At 41.0% G+C, this 20,990-nt stretch overlaps 1 protein-coding gene across 1 annotated transcript in view; it reads left to right on the forward strand.

Annotated features, from left to right (window-relative positions):
• Positions 1 to 13,439, forward strand: part of DOCK4 (dedicator of cytokinesis 4) — a 248,690-nt gene extending 235,251 nt beyond the window's left edge. Inside the window, exons 45-53 of the mRNA XM_035544267.2 lie at positions 1,388 to 1,507; positions 1,853 to 1,974; positions 2,244 to 2,364; positions 2,873 to 2,954; positions 3,183 to 3,292; positions 6,710 to 6,782; positions 9,429 to 9,542; positions 10,440 to 10,501; positions 12,933 to 13,439. Of these exons, the coding sequence (XP_035400160.1) occupies positions 1,388 to 1,507; positions 1,853 to 1,974; positions 2,244 to 2,364; positions 2,873 to 2,954; positions 3,183 to 3,292; positions 6,710 to 6,782; positions 9,429 to 9,542; positions 10,440 to 10,501; positions 12,933 to 13,358 (1,230 nt within the window). The 3' untranslated portion in view covers positions 13,359 to 13,439. The remainder of the gene's footprint in view (positions 1 to 1,387; positions 1,508 to 1,852; positions 1,975 to 2,243; positions 2,365 to 2,872; positions 2,955 to 3,182; positions 3,293 to 6,709; positions 6,783 to 9,428; positions 9,543 to 10,439; positions 10,502 to 12,932) is intronic.
• Positions 13,440 to 20,990: the final 7,551 nt, after the last annotated feature.

Below are 20,990 nucleotides of genomic sequence, written 5' to 3' on the forward strand. Positions count from 1 at the left end.
TGCCAGGATGTGGAGACCTAAGCCCTATAATTCAGTCCAGGAGCAGGGTTTACAGATGAGAGTGGGAGCTGAGCAACAACTCATATCTACAGTAGCTCAAAAGCTACTGCAGAAATCACTGGGAGGCTAACAAAGAGGGGAATTATGTATAAAAGGGCTGGAAATCCTGAAACAAATTATTTTAATCGATTTATCCTACTATCTCAGCTTTTTTAACTGACTGGTGTATCTTTGCTCTATGCAGCATTTTGAAATTTCAAACTTTCTTGCCAGCTCAGGATGAAAAGGTATTGGAATTTGGTAAGATAGAAATTCAGTTTTTCATCAGCGTTGTGGTATCTTTTGGTCAGATCAGCCAAAGTGACAGATCCTCAGGGAGTATAAACCAGAACAGGTTCACTGGGCTCATTTCAGTTAAATTTAGATAACGTATATTAACTTTACATCACAGTTTCAGTTTTTCAAGCTATAGCTAATCTTACTAACCCTTAGAATTTAAAAATAAGAGTTAGTAAATTCCCATGACAAAATGTGAATTCCAAGCAATTTCAGTTAAAACCTGTCTGGTGCACACAGGTGATTTAACAGAAAACACAAAGGATTCAGAAGGGCCAGGCTGGCTCAGTGTGTGGATACACGAGCTGGGATTATAAACTGGGGTCAGTGATGCTGTGCAGCTGCATTGCCCCCGAGAGGCCGATTCAAAACATCGGCAGTAGCTCTCATCCAAAGATATTACAGCACAGTATAACTATTTTGTTTTGACATTCAGATTTATCTGACTCACCACTTAACCAATTCAATATTTTATATTCCTGTGACTAAATTTGAGCAAGATGGGAGTTTTAGCAAGGTTATTCTGAAGCCTGTTGGGCCTTACACTGGGGATGTACATAAAGCCACTGCTTACTGAGGTCTCTGTGGAAATGAGATAGAGCAGAGAACAAAGGACTTCACAGAAAATATATTCCAAGGTCTCAGGTTGATGTGGTTATTGCTGTTCTGTTTCATGTTTTTTATGATAACTGTTCTCATTTCATTTAGGGCTTAGGACTGCTCCTTTGTGCAGTTACCATTTAGCCAGATTTTTCACTACATTATCTGTAGTAGTTCTTAGATTAGAACTGAATTCACGTAAGCCAAATCTTTTGGAAAATCAAGTAGTAAAATAGGAAGAGGCATAAATAGTCTTGTGTGTCCCTTTTTTGTCTTAGGCCTGGTTTGATTACAGTTCTCTCAGGGTTGTAAATAAATTATTTTAATACAATATGCATTTCATTACTTTTTTTTTATTAGTATCATAAATGTTGGTCGTTCAAAAGATGAAAGTGTAAGGAAAACAGATCAAAAAATATTTTTCCCCTCTTTCCTACTGTCTCATCTGCAGGCCCAGATTTTGGAGTTTGGCTTAGCAGTGCACGAGAAGTTTGTGCCCCAGGACATGAGGCCTTTGCACAAAAAGCTGGTGGATCAGTTCTTTGTGATGAAGTCCAGTTTGGGAATACAGGTACATGAGCAGGTGCAGAGATGAACCAGGAGACAGTCTAGTTGCATTAATGGTTGTTACTTTTCGTAAGCAACATATAGTGACATCTTTTGGTTGTTTGTCCACATTACATCTTGTTGTATTACAGTATGACAAAGCAAAAGTAAAGTTCATAAACTTTCCATGCAGTGCAGAGAAAAATATTCATGTTTTACTAAAGGGAAAATATCATCAACAAAAAGTTAAAATGTTTTTCCTGCTAATGATGAGGCTGATCTAAAATACAGCTGTAACTATTCAAATGAATATCTGTGTGTCACAAAATGATGTTATGTTCATTGTAATCAGTCTTTTCACAACTTGCAGGAATTTTCTGCATGTGTGCAAGCTAGCCCTATCCATTTCCCAAATGGAAGCCCTCGCGTGTGCCGAAATTCAATACCTGTTTCTATGAGTCCAGATGGTGCCCGGGTAATACCGCGACGCAGGCAAGTTAAATTAATAAAAGCTGTTAATGTTGTTCCTCATGGAAGATGACCCATAGAATATTTTGTGTGCACACTTCCTTCCTCTAAGGTCAGCCTGAAGTATCTTCAGGCATGAATCTTCAGGCTTCTCACTTTCTCTCTTCCCCCTCCTCCCTCACCAATAAATTCAAATTAAATTGTAGAGGTTAATGTCATGTGCTGTTTTCACATGAAAAATTATGATTGGCAACTGGAGTTAACCATTTTGTATTTCATTATTTTCATAATAGTCCCCTGAGTTACCCAGCTGTCAATCGGTATTCATCCTCATCACTGTCATCCCAAGCTTCTGCTGAAGTCAGCAATATCACTGGGCAATCAGAAAGCTCCGATGAAGTTTTTAACATGCAGGTACAAATTGTTGTCATTCTTCAAACCATTTTTTTCTTGTGAAGTTACTTATTAAATTGATGTTTCTATTATTCCATTCAGAAATCTAAAAGTCACTGCTGATACATTTTTAAAACAAATATTTACATGGGCTGTTAACCTCCTTAAATTACGAAGGACAATTTTTATGTAACTGTTTCTTCCAAACTTGGAGTATGAATTTTTGACCAAATTAGTAAGAATCAATTCACTTTGCAAAATTATCTGACCTTATTTAGACATTTCTGTCCAGTAGTCACAGTGACGTAATATTTTAACATATTAATTGTATTTCTATTTATTCAATATTGTACTAAATCTTTTTGTGTAGTTACGTTAACATTCTTTATACTGTTTTGCTGAAAAGCTACTACAGCAAGTTACTAGTTCTTTATTTTAGGAAAAAAGTTTTAGTGAAATGTATTATAAACTTTTGCTTTCCGAAGTAGTAAGTGTGCTGTGGTAACACCACCATCTCTTCTGAACACAGCCTAGTCCATCTACCTCAAGCCTGAGTTCTACTCATTCTGCTTCACCTAATGTGACCAGTTCTGCTCCATCCAGTGCCAGAGGTCAGTGCTCATCTCGTGTGGTAAACTGAATTAAATGATTCTTGATATGTTGCACAGCTGAATCCTTAAATAATTTTTGCACAATGTCACCAGACATTGAATTTGGCCATTTTTTTGAGGAATGAGAATTATTGGTAGCAGAGGATTTCTTTGTCATAAATAGCCTTAGAGAATTGAAATGTCTGAATATCAGTGTGTGTATTTAATCACGACACGTTTATATTGTAGCCTCTCCTCTGTTGTCTGACAAACATAAGCATTCCCGAGATAACTCTTGCCTGTCCCCAAGAGAGAGGCCCTGCAGTGCCATCTACCCTACTTCTTCAGAAACCTCACAGGTAGGAAACTTTCTGGGAGGCCCCCTAAAGTTAAGATGACATTAAAGGCACTTGAACTTTGAGCAGATTTTGTCTGCTCACGGCTATGATATATATATATATATTTTAATAAATAATAGCTTAGCACACATGAAAGAGGTGTGAAGAGAATGCACTGTACTTGATCACATTTCTGCTTCCTTTTATGGGGTTAGATCTGGTTTTGATATTTACTCACTGGAGTGAGAGGTGCAAAGACTTACCAGATCGCATAACATGCTTGTCTAAAACAGCAATATTTATTCAATCTAGAGAAGAAGAAAAATGGAAAAACTAACAGTTATCCTAGCAGTTATCCATGTTGACCTCCTCTTAATCTCTTTGAAATAGCTAATCCTTGCCACTGTGAGATAATAACCCAGTCCATGTGGCAATTCGTATTTTCAGTGGAGTTTCAGAAAAGACGTTATGTCACTCCAGATGAAAGAATGAGTTGAGTTCTTACCTTAAAATTATTCTTACATAGGTCTGTATACAATCTGTATCTTCTGAATTACCTGAAATGCAAAATGGGCTTGGTGAGCTAGCCAATTTTGAATCCTTATTTCATCTTTTCTTCTGAATGGACCTGGTTTCCTAAAGCACTTTCCTTTAATATAGTCACTATTTCAGTCCACACCATCACACTATGCACATCTTGCTGAAGATGAGAAAGAGGAGAACAGAAGTATATTGTGAAAGTCCCTCTTTTCAACAGTAATTCTCGTTTCCACCAGAAGTTTTGCCTCTGATAAAATACGATGTGGTAGTTCAGGATCCTTTATTTTAGAAATGGTTTGTTGGTTTCTCTTTAGTTGTTGCATTCTTGTCTCTTGCTCGTTGAGTTACTGAGTTGTCTGAATTTTTTCATCTTCTTGTTTAAGCCCTCATGCTATTATTACCTGAGGGCTTGAGAACTAGTATTGAAGCTTAGCCAGACTTAACAACAGTCCTCAGTAGCTACTTACTGATGTATCTATTGGGCACTTTCTCACTGGTAGTGGAGCCAAACCAGTGTACAGGAAAGACCAGGAGATGTTCTTTAAATAACGCGGTTTTACAGGTTGCCGCAAAGAAAAATTATCCCGTTTTTGCTCCCAGACTGCAAACTCTTGCTTTGCCAAGTGGAATGTGACTTCTGTTCCCCACTCTACCCGAGATTCGATAAGGGAGGCTGAGGAGCTCGTAGGCCCAGTCCCCACTCACTCAGAGACTCGCCTGGCAGCAAAATCTCCCAATCTGTCTCTACCCTCAGTGTCCCAAGAGAGGGTAAGTAGAAAATTAACTTGCTTATACTGTGAAGCATGTTTCAAAGATGAGAAGGTCTGACAGTTTCTTTTTGCCCTCATAACTATAAATGAGGATATATCTTTCTGGGGAAAGGTGCAGTTTCTTCCTCTGGTGCTGTATTTCCTGAGCAGTAAAAATGGACGGTGATCAGAAGGAAAATTCTGGTTCTCTACATTATGAAGAAGATGGGAAAAAAGAAATCCTCACAACAACTGTAAGGAGATATCTTGGAGATACCCACAACTCTCTTTAGAATTTAGATGCTCAAGTTTTTTCTTGTACTTTCTATTTTTATTCTAACACAAGTTACCGTTTACAGTTTTGGTTGGAGCTTCACACTATATTAATGAGGAAAGGACCACCCATTTATGAATGTCTTTGTTATGGCTTAACGAATGCAATTTTCACAATATTTTTTCAACCTGGAAGCATGAGATGCACAGGCAAATTCCTGCTCTTCAAGTCCAAATCCAGTCCTTTCAGGCTGTAGCTACCTCTTTTAAGGAAGTTTTATGGATTGAGTAGAACTGGACCACAGCAATACTGCATCTGATCCTTCATTGAAATTGCTGCTCAAGGTTCTCTATGTATAGCTGCATTGTCAACATCCGTTTCTGATTGCTTTTTGATCTCTGACTGAGTAATTGTACAATGTCTCTCTAGCTTCTTCCATGCTCTGAGGGTGAATGTCTATTGTCATTGACTGGTTCCTTAGTTTTTGTGCTATTCTTCTTCCAACTAGAGCTTTTTGGCTTTCACATATTTGGTTCTTTTGCAACTCATTAAACATCCTGTGATTGCTCTTGTTCCTCCATATGGTTTTATGTGCCATTGTTTCAGCATGTCCTCATTTCTCTGTAACTCATGCAGCTTTTGCCACTTTTAGCTCCCCCAATTTCAGTTGCTTTTTCAGCTTCCGCTCTTCACCTTCACAACAGAAGACAGACCTCAGCAGTAGCGCTACACTTGCCCACCAAATCCTAAAATACTGCAAACTTGCTACATAGTGAACATTTGATCCAGACTAGGCAGGAACATATGATCGCATTTTTATCACATTAGAATACACACATAGTTACACCTCCTCAGTTTAATGGTAACGCCAGGAAAAAAGATAATGCCTGATCCTGCATGATGAGCACAGCACAGATGGGCAAACCTAGTCTGTGTCAAAGTCTACCAATACATTCACTCACAAGATGCTTTAAATCAAGTCGAATAGGGCATGGATTCTGTGATTCTGTATTTATTCTTCACTCTGAAACGTGGTGCTGCAACAGATCTACGATGATTGCTCTGGAGATGGGTTTGCCATTGCGTGGAACCATGGTGTAGTGTCTCAGCAACCTGGCACAGGGCCTCTATGAACACTGGGAGGAGATATGAGAATAGGGTTTGATAGGTTTGGATTTCACTGATCTTCCCTTTAAAAAAAAAAAAAAAAAGTAAAATTGGAATTAATTGTATATTATTTTTTCCTGTTGTCAGGATAAACTAGTAACCCACTGATTGTTTGAATGTTGCCAAAAGAAATAATTAGTGGAATTTTAAAGTAATTTTGTAAATTTTCTGTGACATTTTTAAGTTAATATTCAGAAAAGGAAAGAAAAAACATACCTTGTGGATCAGGTCTTATCCACAAGAGAAGCAAGAATGATACTACTAAAAAGTCAGGGTAGGAAATAATACATTATGAACTTCACAGGTAACAGCCATAACTTGGATGTTGTCAAACACTACACCTTGGCCAGATGCTGATTTTGCAACGAAGTTATTGCAAATCTATCCGTGCACGTTTAGTACTTTATCAAGTTAACTCACTCAGATATCACTTGAAGAACGAGGCTCATTTTGTCTTGCAGGAAGCAGGAAACTGACAGAGTTCAGTATATAACAATCTTCCCACTGAGTGTGTACAATTTTCAGACAACTAGTCTATTTGTATACATGTGTTTTTATTAAATTATTTATGTTCCTAGGTGATGTTTATCACTCTACCTCCAAGTAGACTTGTGTGGTAGGGATAAAAACAAAAATATATTTGTTTTCTCAAAGGCTACTCAAATACAATTGCAGTTATACATAAACCATGCTGTTCTCAATTTACAGAGAATGCTGTTTAATCATATTGGAGATGGTGCTTTGCCACGAAGCGATTCCAGTCTGCCTGGCCCTGACAAAGGTGAGTGGAAATCGTAGAATCATTAAGGTTGGAAAAAACCTCTAAGATCATCTGGCCCGACCATCCCTCTACCACCAAGATCACCCTCCCAGTCTTGGAATCAATGAAAATTCACACATCATATTCTTGTAGAATGCCAACTGTTGAGCACATAATGTCATCTCCAAGCCTCAAAGCACTAACTGAAGCATGCTAACGTTGTCAAGTTTCAAAGCACTGCCAAAAAGAGGGGAAAATGGTGTCTGTTTGAAGTGAGTGTTGCACTCAGAAGGGCCCATAAGTTCACAGGAAAGGGTGGTGCAGATTGTGTGTGAGATCTGTCCTTTCACCATCTACCTGCTTTGTTAGAGTAGTGTAGGGAGTTGAACCCTGGCGAAGATGGACTTCTGGCGACTGGGGCACAGGGAAGCTGAAGAGATGGGCAGAGTCATGAAGTTTGGTACCTGCAAGTTCCCTTTACCAAACATGTCTCTGTGATTTTAGTTACGCTTTGGAAGGGAAAAGATCAATTTGTGTTTTTATTTTTTCTTCCTAATCAAAGTAAATAAGAAAGAAACCTATGAATTGCAATAAACAATATTGCCTTTTATAATTTTTCGCATGGGGAAATTCAATATTATTGGCACAGTTGGTTTGCCAAGATTTTGTTATGTGCTCTGTGTGCATTTTATGCTCCATAATTTCATTGTGCTACCCTTTGTTGCACCCTGAATAAAGGCTACAATAAAATAGATGTATTAAAAGCTAACATTTTAAGAGCATACTATAAACAAGAAGTGACCGAGAATCAGATTTTCATCAGTAAGAGCTGATTTTTATAAATATTTGTGTGTCCAGGTTTTGATGTAAAATGAAGAGTGGAATTTTTCACAGGAGTGAAAAACATGAAATAACATGAAAATGTGAAAACTTTTCCATTGGTCTCTGCAGCCAAGTACATTACAGAATTGTTAAAATAAAGTATTCTCTCCAGGAGACTTTTTAGCAGACCAAAGAATTGACTACTAGGGTAACTTAAAAGGAAAAAAATTGGCTTCTCAAGAGATTCAGGCATTTGAAGTACCCAGGCCTGGTGCCAAGTCATTTTTAGGCTGAGGGCAAAACCACACTGCTAGGTGACAGCCTACGATAAAAAGCAAACAGTGAATTGCATACTCTGGCAATAAAAAGGCAAAATGATCCTCTAGAAAACAGACAGATTATTTTGTGCACTATTCTCAGGGTCAACTGATGTGCAATTATTCTGTAGCAATATTGTTACAGATACAGTACAAATAATATTTTTCTCATTTTTTTTGTGTTAAGTCTGGTGTAGACTAGTATAGCGTGATTCCAGTCCTTATGAAAGCTCTTGGTGCTGCCACAATAGCAATAATTGCTAATATCAATCAGCACTCAGCAGCAGCACTTTGAATTTCACTCTATCTTAGTAAATGAGCATGAAGTCCTTCCACGTGGTTCCTCACAAGTATGACACTAGCAGACAAGAAGGAAACTGTCTTAGCAAGGCATGAGTTCATGTTACTTCCTGAAAAACTTTTAACTTGGTGGAAGAGGTTTGAGGTTTTAAAGCTCTCAGGTATTCTTCGCCTCTGCTAGTTTGTTTGTTTGTCTCATTTTTTGTTTGTTTGTCTCATTTTTTGTTTGTTTGTCTCATTTTTTGTTTGTTTGTTTTCTTTGGAAGCAGCTTGTTCACTGTTTATGGGATGTGTAAGAAAAATTGCAAATTTTTCATTAGTTTGTGTCCTGTCCATGTTAAATGCCCTTTGTGTCTGTCTTATTCTTTCCAATAGCAGTGGCTGTATGATAACAAGAAGTAATCCAGTTCCATTATGGAAGCTGTTCCAAACCTTATGGGGATCATTCAGTTAAAGACATGGAATTTGGTAAAAGTAACAGAAAATACAACAGCCAGTTTTATACATGTCCAGGTGATAGTCAATTTGCAGGATCCTGGACCACAGATACAGACAGCGTATATATATATTGTATATATATTGTGTTAATCCATAGTATTTTCTTAATTTGATTTTGTTCAAACACTTTTATATTTCTCCCCATTTTCACTCTCTCCATTTTGTGCCCTTCTTTCCGTCTTCTTTCACTTCTGAGTTCGTAGCCTATGCAGGCAACAAAAGGCTGTTAGCACTGAAAGCTTTCTGAGGGATCTTGATTGGAATTTGGTGAGTTCTTTCTCTAGTCCCTTCTGCATATAAAATAAGTTAATGGAAACAGTTTATGAGTAGGCTGTTTTCTTACACCTAGAAACCTTTAAATAGGAGACTGGTGCAAAGATAAACTGATTATGTTAACAGGCTTCAAGCTTATCTCCCTTTGTGGGAGATTTGCGGTACACCAGAGTGCTATATCAGCTGCTGCTGTTATTGATGGTCCAAACTGCTATACAATCTTAAATTGACCCCAGGGCCAGATGCATATGTCAGATAAACCAGGAGACTGACAGGCTTTATTTAAGAGCCTTTCAAATGATGATGCAATCACAAGAGCTTTTCAGGCATGCAGTTACAGTTGTTTAACATTTTCACTCTGCATATTTGTACCCACGTGGAGAAAGGCAAGTAAGAGAGCTTGAATGTGGCAGCTAAAAGTGGTGATGCCTGTGTCAGCTTTTGCATTCTCTTCCAGCTGTAAACACCACTCCCAGCAGCTGGAGCCTGGACAGTGGGAAAGAAGCCAGAAACACATCAGACAGTGGAAAGCTTATATCTCCTCCTGTACCACCAAGACCTGCACAGACTGGTGAGTTAATGGACATTTCAGGCTAAACTCCAGTTAAAAAATGATTTACCTGAGTGCTTAGATTCTTTCCGCTCTGACTAACATTTAGCTTCTTGGGCACGTTAGTTTATTATTTGATTACTTACATAGAAGGCTGTAGAACTTCAAGTATTTTCATCTCATTAGGCTTCTTTGTAGCATTCTGTTTCCAGTACTCTGCCTCTTCATTTAATGACTGTGTAGTTTCAGACAGTTCATTCTGGTAACTAGGGAGGATGATCAAATTTAATCTTTTGATCTTATGATAATTAGAGGTTAGCAATCGGAAATGATCATTAAAGAAAAAGAATCTTACCACATGCACAGCAATCATGAAAGTACATGAGTTCTGTTCCTATAACCAATTTGCCCTTCAAAAGACTAATTTCCATTTAAAGAAAAGACTTCTTAAGTGGTATTAGAAATGTAATTGCTCTCAAGGGGGTGGAAACTTTTTGGAGTTTTAGCCTTATGCCTTAAAGTAAGTACATTTTGTATTGCATTTTTCCTACTTGACATAAAAATACAGAATATAATTCTTAAGAAAAAAAGGAGGATGGGAAAAGGGGAGAAGAAAATACTGACTTAATTTGAGTCCTGTATCATTTGGTAGGATGTAAACCAATTTACAGTGGTATAAAATAAAAGATGGATGCAGAAATTTCTTGTATTTCATTGGTTGTATGGCAAGATAATCCTGAAAAAAAATAACATAAACAGAATCTCTAAGACTATTTGCAACTATTGAGCAAATACATAGAGGGAACCAGAGATAATGCTTGTATGTAGAATGATCTCTTATCTATTTAAAAAGATTTCTCAATGAAAATTGTAAAATTGTAATACTAAGACTGCATTGAAATCTTTCTGACTTTACAGCGTCACCAGCAAGACACATAGCCACTGTTTCCCCTTCTCCCGCTGGCAGATCACCAATGAAGGTACAGTCTTTTTGCAAGTGAATTTCCTTTGTGGGACTGACTGTAGGTGTTGTGAGGTAGATCATATATGTTAAATATGTTATTTGGGATTACCTCTTTCATTCATTACACTGAAATATGTATATTTATTTCATTATCATATGCCTATTCAAAATCCAAAAAGTAAGTAGTCATAACAATCACAGCAGGTCTGAAGATTTTCAAAACTGCAGGTAAGAAACATAATCTTCAGACTCTGTAGCCTGTCAGTATTAGGCTTCTCACTTACATGTGTAATCAAGCTCACCTGAGTCAGTGGACAAAATGGAGTGTAAGAAATAAACGTAAGAAGTGCCAGCTAGTCCAGAATGCTGTCTCCAGCAGTGGCAAAAGGAGATGCAAGTCTGCAGTCATCTTGCTGCTTATTGTCCCATGAGCCTGTTACTTTTCCACTTGTGGCGGCAAAGTGGACCAGGTTCAACACAGAGGGATTGTGCTTGCTGTCACGTGCCCTGTAGCCCCATTGCCGTGGTACACCTTGTGCGGAAGAGAGCGCTGTTGCCAGGTTTCCCACTAGCTGCTTACGAGGAAGCTCTTCAGAGCATTAGGATATTGTACAAAAGGCGAGCGATGGCCTGCGTTCTTGAATTGACTCAGTACTGCTGGTTCTTAGGGGTATTTCAAGCTCATCCTAACCTTTTCTTCTAAAGGCCCGGACAGAATTTAAGCGTTTTACAGCCAAACTCTGGAATGCCACCTGGGAGGAGAGGAATGTTGGCCTAGAATACTTGTGAGAGTTGCTGGATCTCGCTTCAGGCATCCATGAGTTTCCAGACACTTTTGGTGTCTAGACTGTTACTCACCACTGACAGGAGCAGTTTGCAGCGCTTTCAGGAGCCAAGTGCTTACCCCTGCTCAGCTCCTGAATTGAAGCAGGCAGGATTTACGCATATTTGCTCTTGTTCTGAGTGGCAAAAGCAAATCTTCTAAGTCTTATCTATAGTCACTTAATCCAAGTGTCAAGCGCTCTTGGAACTTGAACCTACTACGTCATTTATTTGAAAACTTTGACCCTGGATGTTTGTGTGGATAGGAGTGCAGCTGCAGCTTCCTTGCACACAGGGGGACGGAATCTGAAGCAAGTATTTAATAAGCAGCATCCCCACAACGTGTGAAATGTTTTCAACATGTACTGAGGTTGTAAGAAAACTTGCTCTGTTTTTCCATAGCTTGAATGGCTCGATCTTTAGCTTTTTTTCCAACTGTTACGTTCTGCCAGAGAAGGCTGTCTTTGTACAAAACCCACTGATGCAAATGAATATTTTTCCATTGCTTTCAGGGCGCTGTGGATCCAGTCCTAATAACTGAGATTATCTCAACAGAATAAAGTCAGTGCAGCCAGCTCGTACCTTTCTGCCCCTTTTCCCTCCCTCCCCTCCTCACCCCTGTTGCATGGCTCACACTTCCACCTAAAGCTGAGCAGCTGGGTGCCAGGCAGTCTAATAGGAATCGGGGTCAGAAATTTGTCTTTGACATGATTTCTCCATTCCTTTTTTAGTCTCTTAAATCTAGGTTGTCCATTAAACCATTAAATCTAGGTTGTCTCAGACTGCTCTAGTCAAAATCAGAAATGTCACAAAGCCTTTTCAACTTTTAACGTGTGCTCTAGTATCTGACAGTGTTAGCTGAACTTGCTTCGCTAGAACAGGGCTCCGTGGTGTTAGGTTGGGCTTTCCTGCCCCTGCCTCTGCTCCTTGTCGGTGCTGCCGTTGGTCCCTCACCTTCCCCACAGACCCGCAGGGCTGCTGGGGTAGCGCCTGCAACCTTTGCCCTCCCCCGGACCCTCGTCCCCAGGGCTGTGGTGGTGTTTTGGGTCACGCACAGCGGCACGGTGCGCCTGAAAAACACCCGGGAGATGGGACAGAGGAACTGCAGTTCAAACACCGCGGCCTAAATGTGCTTTTCGTTGCGTGACTAAACTAAAAGTTGTGAGAACAGCTTTGGAAAATGGATGTTGAAGAAGAGATCGAAGCATCAGCTCTGAATGCGATGCAAGTCCTGTGTTTTGGCATTAGGGGGCAGGACACCACTAGGCACACACGATGCGTGGGTATGTGTTTCGTTTAAAGAGCTGCGAAACTCGAGAGTTCGTTTTAAAGGCTTCCAGATTTTTCCAGAGTATGATGATAATCAGATAACATTTAAATACAGTTTTGCTTCTACTTAAATTAATTACTGGCATGAGCACTGCTTAGGGTGTACTTGGGCACTTTTGAAACGAGCTCGTTATTGGTTTCTCACTGGTTCTTAATTAAAACCGAGATGCAGCGCTTTACATTTATCAAACCACAGAACCTGTGCAAATGCCTCTGTCTGTTTTCAGTCTGGGGGCTGAAATGCTCTCCCTGCTTTACCGCGGGTAAATTTTTCTTATGCCCTTTCATTTGAGCAGGGGTCCGTGCAGTCATTCACGCCGTCTCCAGTGGAGTATCATTCCTCGGGGCTCATATCCAATTCCCCGGTGCTGTCGGGGAGCTACAGCAGCGGCATCTCTTCGCTCAGCCGATGTAGCACGTCGGAGACATCGGGCTTTGAAAGCCAAGGCAGCGAACAAGCAGTGACTGTCCCGAGCTACAGCGTTTCGGAGGAGCCTGTGAGAAAAGAAAGCAAAACCCCGCCACCTTACAGCGTGTACGAGCGGACTTTGAAACGCCCCGTTCCTCTACCTCACAGCCTCTCCATCCCACCCGCTGCAGACCCGCCGGCGCTGCCGCCCAAGCCGCAGCTGGTGCGGCCGAACAACCTGGAGAACAGCAGCAGGAGGACTGAGCAGGTTCCCCGGCCCAGGCCTCTGCCGCGAAAAGTGTCTCAGTTATGAGAAGCCACTTTTTGTATTTAATCGCAACCAATTTGTGACCGTTTAGGACATGGTATTTTTTAAAAATGGTAAAATGCGTTTAGTTAGGCACTTTAATGTTCTGCCCACTTTTTCTTTTCAGTAATTTTTAAATGCTGATTAATATTACGTTGCACATTTTAAAATGAAATTACTAATTTAGGTTGCCACATATTGCAGGAAGCATGAATGAGAGGTTTTTTTTTACTTTCATGGTGGTGAATACTGATAAATGCTTTTATTTGTACTTTGTTTTTATTTAAATAATTGAATCTAAAACCCTACAACTCTCATCTGAGCTAGCTGAATGCTTCTTACAAAACACGGAATATACTGACTGGATCTTTACTACTAGAAATAAATGCACGCTTTCTAACCAAGTGTAGTCTGTAGACTAGGATGTTTCCGCAAGTAGGCTGGAAGTTGTTTCTCTTATCTGTTGAACAGGTTGGTCATTTCAAATGTCTGTGGAAAAACTGAGATATGATGCAAGCTATACTGCAGAGAACTGAGCAAGAATGTGGTTTGGAATTTTTGAAGCAAATACTTGGTTCATGTTATTTTTAAGATTGGGAAATACCTGCATTTCGTTCAGTGGAGAGCACCTTAATGGTGAATCTCGATAAGATTTCTGTGCCATGATTGTATTGCTGTACCCAGTGCATCCTTGTCTTTTTGAGGTGCAATTTACCTTTATTGTTCTAGTTACTGGTTTTGTTTTGATTTGTTTTTAAAAAGTAGCAGTTTGCCAGTGGAGGTTCTCTGCTGTTTTTTAAGAGTTCATCCTAAAATGTGGTCTGTGTGTTACTTGGGTACAAACAAACACGTTCATTTCATTCGTGTACAAGAATCGGCACTGGCTAGCACCAGGGCAATTCACTAAATGAACTAATTTGAGAAAACACGAATTACTGGATATCTGTCAACAAATTTCAAAAGCGAGTTCAAAGGGTATTAACAATTTGATAACAACCTACCAAGATTCTGAACAGCTCTTTGGATGTGCATGTACCGGTGGAGTCAGGTTTGGGGTTTGCTTTTTAGCTCGAGTTCGACACCATCATCTATTGTAGGAGGATGGCGTTTGGCCTTACGTTGTGTGCTAGTGACCGGCATCTGGAGAGCTCTGGAAAGCTAATGCCAAGTTGTAGGAATGTGGAGAGGAAAAAATTAAAAAGCACCTTCTGTATGTATTTTTTGTATCCTCTTTCTTTTACTGACTATTTAACATGTGCTCGGGAACAGATGTATGAACTGCATTTTAAATCATGCTGTTAAAAATATTCTCCCTCTTTTGTTGGGAAGCTCATGTCGATTTTAGCTGTGTCTGATTTGTTGATAGTTTAACTGGAAGAAAGTGACCACTTTTTATATTCTCTCAATTAAGCCTTCAGCAGTTACAAGCTGCTGACGGTGGTTATAGAGGTTTTCTATAATAAATGTTCAAGTATTTTTGTACATAATTGGTAAATTTTAATAAGGAGTGTACCATTATGTGAAAAAGAAGCGAACAGTTGTGTATGCAGTAAGATTGTTATAATTATGCCAAATACTTTATGTATGGAAAAAAGAATATTTGTAAATATGTGCTTTTAACAATAATTCTGCCATATTGACTTTACAGTTTTGAATGTCAGAAAAAATTAATATATGTTAAAATATTTATGTTTTAGTGAAAGTATTCATAACTTGAAAAGGAACAAATGAATTTTAGCTTTGTATCTTGCTGATTTCAAAGTCTGAAATTCCTTGAGCTAGCTCTTGCTTTCAACTATAACATTTTTGTGTCTGTAACCACATCATAAAAGGTGTAGAAGGCTACATATTTATGCAGATATAAAGAGGTAATGCCTGAGATTTAAATAAGGTGTCACACGTAAGATAACAAAGCTGCTTTGTTTTTGTTTTTGTTTGTTCGTTTTGTTTTGTTTTTCTTTCCCCCTGTGTAGTTTAATAGATTTTGTTGGCTAGTGCTTGAGCACAGTATGAATCAGTGTTATTTGCTCCTGAAGCCATTTTTTTATTTCTGGCAGTGAGCAGAGTTGTTGAATTTATCATTTGTGTGTGTTACTGAAGTCAGCTTTGCAGCAAAACATTTCACGAGTTTCTGTTTACCTAGACACTCGTCTTGGCTGCTGCATAATGGTAATATTGGAATAAAATGACTTGATTAATCTTTACAGTACAACTTGTTTTCCATGGAGTGAGAGATTATAATTCAGTTTATCACGGAATTTAAGTTCTGACTCCTTGTCTTGCTAAATCCACGTTCATTTCTATTAAATATCTCCTGATGGATCTAGTTTTCTCCCTATTTGGATCCTTAACTGCTTTGTGAGACGAGGTGGAGAGCATTGACCTGCTCTTCTGAACAAGTGAGGAACGTGAAATTCACTGTGAGAGTTCACTGTAAATTAACCTGCATGAGCGCACTGTTTTTACAACCATGACATCGGGAATACTCTGAATGCTGGCAGATGGTATAAAATTGACAGAGTACTCTAAAACTGAGCTGACACATTTTCTGCTTAGCTGGTTTTGACAAATTGATTCTGTAGATCAGCTTTTCAACCTGATTTCCTATAAAAATGTAGTATGAAATTTTGTTATGTATGTTGCAATATCCAGAGCTTGAAACCCTAATGTAAATAAAGGTCTCATTTGAATTGTATGCATCACTCCTAAATGTAGTTTGGTCACTTTGGGGATGAGGGTGAGCAATTCAGAAGCTCGTAAAAGCAGACCCACAAGAACAAGTTGCTGTTTCTTCTCAATAGCTGGAGCATTAGCTAATGTACGTGCAATGGTTGGGATGATCGTGTATTCAAACTGCGTTTGAGCTGCTGCTGTCTCTGGGATGCCACAGAAGCGACTGCAGGCTCAGCTGGCTGGCTCGCAAATGGCACAGTTCGGCCCCGTCCCCCAATGAGCTCCTGCTTGTAAGTGGGAGCGAGCTGAAGTCCCAAGGCAGATCACAGCCTGTGTCCTGAGAGGAGCACAAAGCTAAAGTTGGCTTTTGCTAATAAAGTTTTTAGGGTAGCGCGGATATGACCAAGTTTACCTGGAGCAGAGCAGTTACGTGCAGATCTCCTCTGTGTGAAGACGGCATCTTGCCGTCCTGCCCTGCCAGTTTCTTCTTACCTGCAAATTGTCCAAATGAGTCTTCAAACAGCCCCGTGACCCAGCTACAAGATACCTATCGGCAGGATAGATGATGCTTGAGGTGTAAATGGCGAAAAGCAGCGTGTCTGAGTGTAGCTGGGTGCAGCGAGGCATGCAGCAGTGTTGTGCCAGTAACCCAAGGGGCTAGCAGACACCACTGGTTGCTCCAGGGCTCCTCTGGTAGCTGGGCTTTACCCCAACACCCTGGTGGGCCGGGCAGGGCAAAGCCCCATCTGCTGGGGCAGGGTGAAAGGGGGCTCGCCACTGGAGCCTGGGGGATCCTGAGCTTGAACCTTTCCCCACCAGATTCTGTAAGAGAAAGCCCTCTGCATGTGTAACCTGTCTTTTTCTCCTCCCTGTAGTTCTAGTTCAGCTTTTGACACGCATCTCATACAGACATATGCGATTAGTTGCTTTGAATAACACTACCAAATCCTCTCGCCATGAGATGGCAAAGATTTGCAAGCCTCAGGAATGTGAAATGTTTTGAGCTGCCTACCTCACCTGTGCACCAAGCATGGGGATGCGTGACTCTTCCTGGGAGGTAAAATGAGGCTGCTGATGAGGCAATTGGGTTGTTTTGTTTTGTTTTGTTTCGTTTTGTTTTCAGATGGATTGTTCTGTGAGGAACTCGGTGTGCCTGTGATACCAGGCTGATAGCTTTGAAGACTGCAGTAGGACAGGACCTACGACACCAGCCTCCCAGGCACGGCTGGGCAAACGCACCCAGGTTATGACTTGTGCGAAGGACACAGTTCTTAGCTCCTCTCTAATTCACTGTTCCTGGGTTTCTATTTATTTCAGGAAGGCTGTGGTAGAAGTGAGGAAAAGGTAACCAGTTGATAGAAAAAAAAGGCAAATGAAAAGTAGGGAAAACCCATGACAGCTAGATAATTAGTGCAAGTGTGTTTTCACTCACCCAGGAAAAATAATAGTGGGAGAAATAGAAATATTAGCTGGAGTTGAAGTATCAAATCTATTTCCTTCAGCTGCTGTAGTATGATTTTATATCAGCTTAACTGCTGGTTGAGCTGTAGGGAGCAATAGGGAAGCTGGGAGTCCTGACAAAATAGGATTTTATTAGCCTTTGGGTTGTGGGTTGTTGGTTTTTGTTTTTTCCCCTTGGAAAGGCCTTACCAGAGGAGAGAAGCCAGAGGACAGAGAAGTTGCAAGGGAAAAGAGTTTTTAAAGCCCTGATTTTTTTTTTTTATTAGAAAGTTATTTTTGCTAGACAGTTGTTTTCTTACCCCATTGTGCATAGCTGATAGCAGTGTGTTTTGCAATGAGCAGAGAATTTCTGAGAGCAAATCCGTGTCCAAATTTCATTGGAAATTGCTCCTCTGATAGCTCATAAGCTGCTGGAATTTCTGTAATATATTTACGTGTTTTACACCACTGATTTACTAGTGGCACTAGTTCCTCTCATGTATTTCAATTTGCTCCATTTATTTAGAAATTATTTTGCAGAGGGATTCTCCACATTACATTCTTGTTTATTTGCGAAAGGCTGCTGTCGCTGCTGTTTTTCCTTGACCTCACTGACTTCCCGTGAAGTGCTTCCTCCTGCTTTTCAAAAGAAAGGCCATCAACAAGGAGCTGCTTCAGCCTTCGCTGTGAGCAATGCTTCAGAAGCACAAGGGGATGCAGCACAGGCACTTCTGCTCGTGGGGGAGGATCCCTGGGGCCTTCAGAACAGAAGCTTGTTGGGGCAGGTCGCCTGCGGGGCTCTGTGGTCAGCGACACAGCGACAGCTCAAGGACAGAGCCTAAATGAACTTTCCACAACCAGGAGGAGTGCTGAGGTAATGCCCTGCAGGGACTACACCTCGCCCAAGTATGAAGCTCAGCCCCAGGATGCCCTGTAAATGGAAATCCTTTGCCTCACTTCCACTTCCTCTTCTATTCACAGAAAAAAAAAATATGCTAGGTAGATACCCGATGTTTTGAAAGAGGGTTGCTGAGCATGAGATAAAGGGAGACAAATCACTCTTGTTCAGGGAGCAGGGGAATGCTCTGTCTACACTTTAGACTTAGCATGACTTGAGACCATTGCTCCGGGCCTTTGGGCTGGCAGCCATTCAAGGGATGTACACTGTCGGGTGATTTGTCCTTATCCTCCGAATACGCTCTGGTGGCACCAAAGTGACGGTCTCAGTAGAGCCAGCCCCTCAAACTCTTTGAATTCCTGTGTCAGCCTCATTTTCACCATCTGTTGCAAGAAGCGGCTTGCAGCAGGTGTGTTCTCTGGAGCAGTCTGCTGTTGCCTGACCACCGTGCTCCCTTCTGAGACATTCAGCTGACCTTTATAAAGGCACTGCTGCATTAAGTCCAGGGATGTGATACAATGCTTCCTAAAATGAATGCAAAGATTCATATCAACACGGTTAGAAATTGGCTTGTATCCAGGAGGAGTTGGGTGAAAGCAGCTGGTACGTAATGAATAGTTCCACCTGAAGAAAACCAAAGTCTAACATTGACCACAAGACACCTTACAATAATCTCAACTGTTGGTTGTTTTTTTTTTTTTTTTTTTTTTTTTTGGCTAGTGCACTAGGAGATGAAGCAACAAATATTGCTGTGCTTCGCTCTTCTCAGGCATTTAAGGGTACCAAAGGAAGTTTGTGCATGCTGGACAAAGACTTATGTTGCCGAGGAGAGTTTTTGTGCATCTGCAGTCCCCCTCCAAGTTGTGTCTCGGAACTGAAGCACATCCTGCCAATACCCCTAAAGCTATAGCTCAGTGGAGTTTTTATAGCTGTAAAACCTGAGCTGCATGATGATAAGTGATAATAAACAAAGCAAGCCATAACCTGCGACTTTGAACACGCAGGCAGGGCCTATAGGGGAGCAAGCAGGAAGAAGAAGAGAAAGAGGAGAGTTTTTCAGGTCATGAAGGTCTTTTCACTTCTGGAATATTTGCTGCTTTCTGAGAAGTGCTGGGCTTTTTACCATATGCTTTAATGTTTTTTCCCTTCTGTGTGATATAATGCTGGGGGTGTTGTTTTCTCCATGTAGGTTTGATGTATCTGCAGAAGATAATTTTTCGTTTGGTTGTTTGTTTTCCTCAGTTCTGTGCAGAGAAGGGAAGGACAGAAGAAAAGAGGACAGAAAACAATTCTGGTCAGTGCTACGTGATCTCGTAGCTCAGGGGTGGTTGTGTTTTCTGGCTGGCCCGTGATCCCAAACCTTCAAAGGGTAAAGATCAGTTCTAAACTGTGAATTTGCTACTTGTTTGACTATAAGATAAAAAATAGCTTCCCGATCTTGTAAGAGAGCCAGCAGCACTCCAGAGGAAGGATTGTGTTTATGCAGGAAGCCAAGCCCACAAGCACCTCCAGCGTGTGCTGTAACCGCCCCCAAAAGTACCTGGACAGGAAAGGACAGCCACGGGCAGGCCAGAGGTTCACACTTTGTTCCTCAAGAGACATATTTACTTTCTGCTCCTCTGCTCTCTCCCCCCCGTGCCCAAACGTGCCTGGCTGAAAGCACAAGAATAAATTCTGCTCCGAGTGTCTGGTAAACACAAGCCAGAAAAGTACCACCACAGAAATGTTTTCTCTCCGAGCAAATCCTACGGCCTACCCAGGCTGGCCATTCCTCAGCTGGTGGCCACCATGGTCTAAGGCAGAGGCATTGGCAGCCAGATGGAGCCATCCGTAGGGGACAGCAGGGCTTCCACAGCTGGTTCATGGGCCATGGCTGAAGCCTGCCTGGCTCGGGGCAGCCCTGCCACAGGCCCGCTCACTGCTGGCCCCTCACACACCCAAGGCCGAAAACACGGTGAGCGCCATGTCGCTGCGTGACGTGGGCTCCTGCTGTGGCACGTGAATGATACGCTGCAGGGAGCTGCAGCACCATAAAGGACACAGAACCGGCTAAAATACCATATTCTAAATCAAGCTAGCTATTTATTGTGCTCCTTTGCTGTTATTGCTCCTTTGGTCTGGGAAATAATAATAATAACCCTACACTTATTTAGCTTGAGAGCTGAGAAACTTGGGAGATTTTGCAAATTCTCTTATTGAGCCATTTCTGGCAAGGTGCTGTTTTACTGAAAGCATTGCCAGCTCGCCTGGCACAGGAAGGTGTCAGCAGTTGTGCTAGCTGAAAGCAGGCACAGCTGGAAGGATGGCACTTCAGCCCTGCTCTGGCTCATTAGCGAGGTTTGTGTCCCACACCGCGTGCGAAAAAAGCGACCGACCTGGGATGCTCCGAGCAGGCACTAAAACGGGGGAGCAGCAACAACACAGATGGCAGGGTCAGCTTGTCAGCCATGTTTATCTAATTGAAGACTTCCAATATATTGTCAGGTAACAATAAAAAAAAAAAATCCTCTGTTAGAAATTCCACCTGGTCGTAATTGATCGTCATTAATAAACCTGTGCCAGAGCAGGCTGCCAAACTCTCAGCTATGACCGTATAACTCAGGCTAATTAGCAAATGATGACTGCTG

The sequence above is a fragment of the Cygnus atratus genome, chromosome 1, assembly GCF_013377495.2.
Source record: "Cygnus atratus isolate AKBS03 ecotype Queensland, Australia chromosome 1, CAtr_DNAZoo_HiC_assembly, whole genome shotgun sequence".
Classification (NCBI taxonomy): Eukaryota; Metazoa; Chordata; class Aves; order Anseriformes; family Anatidae; genus Cygnus; species Cygnus atratus.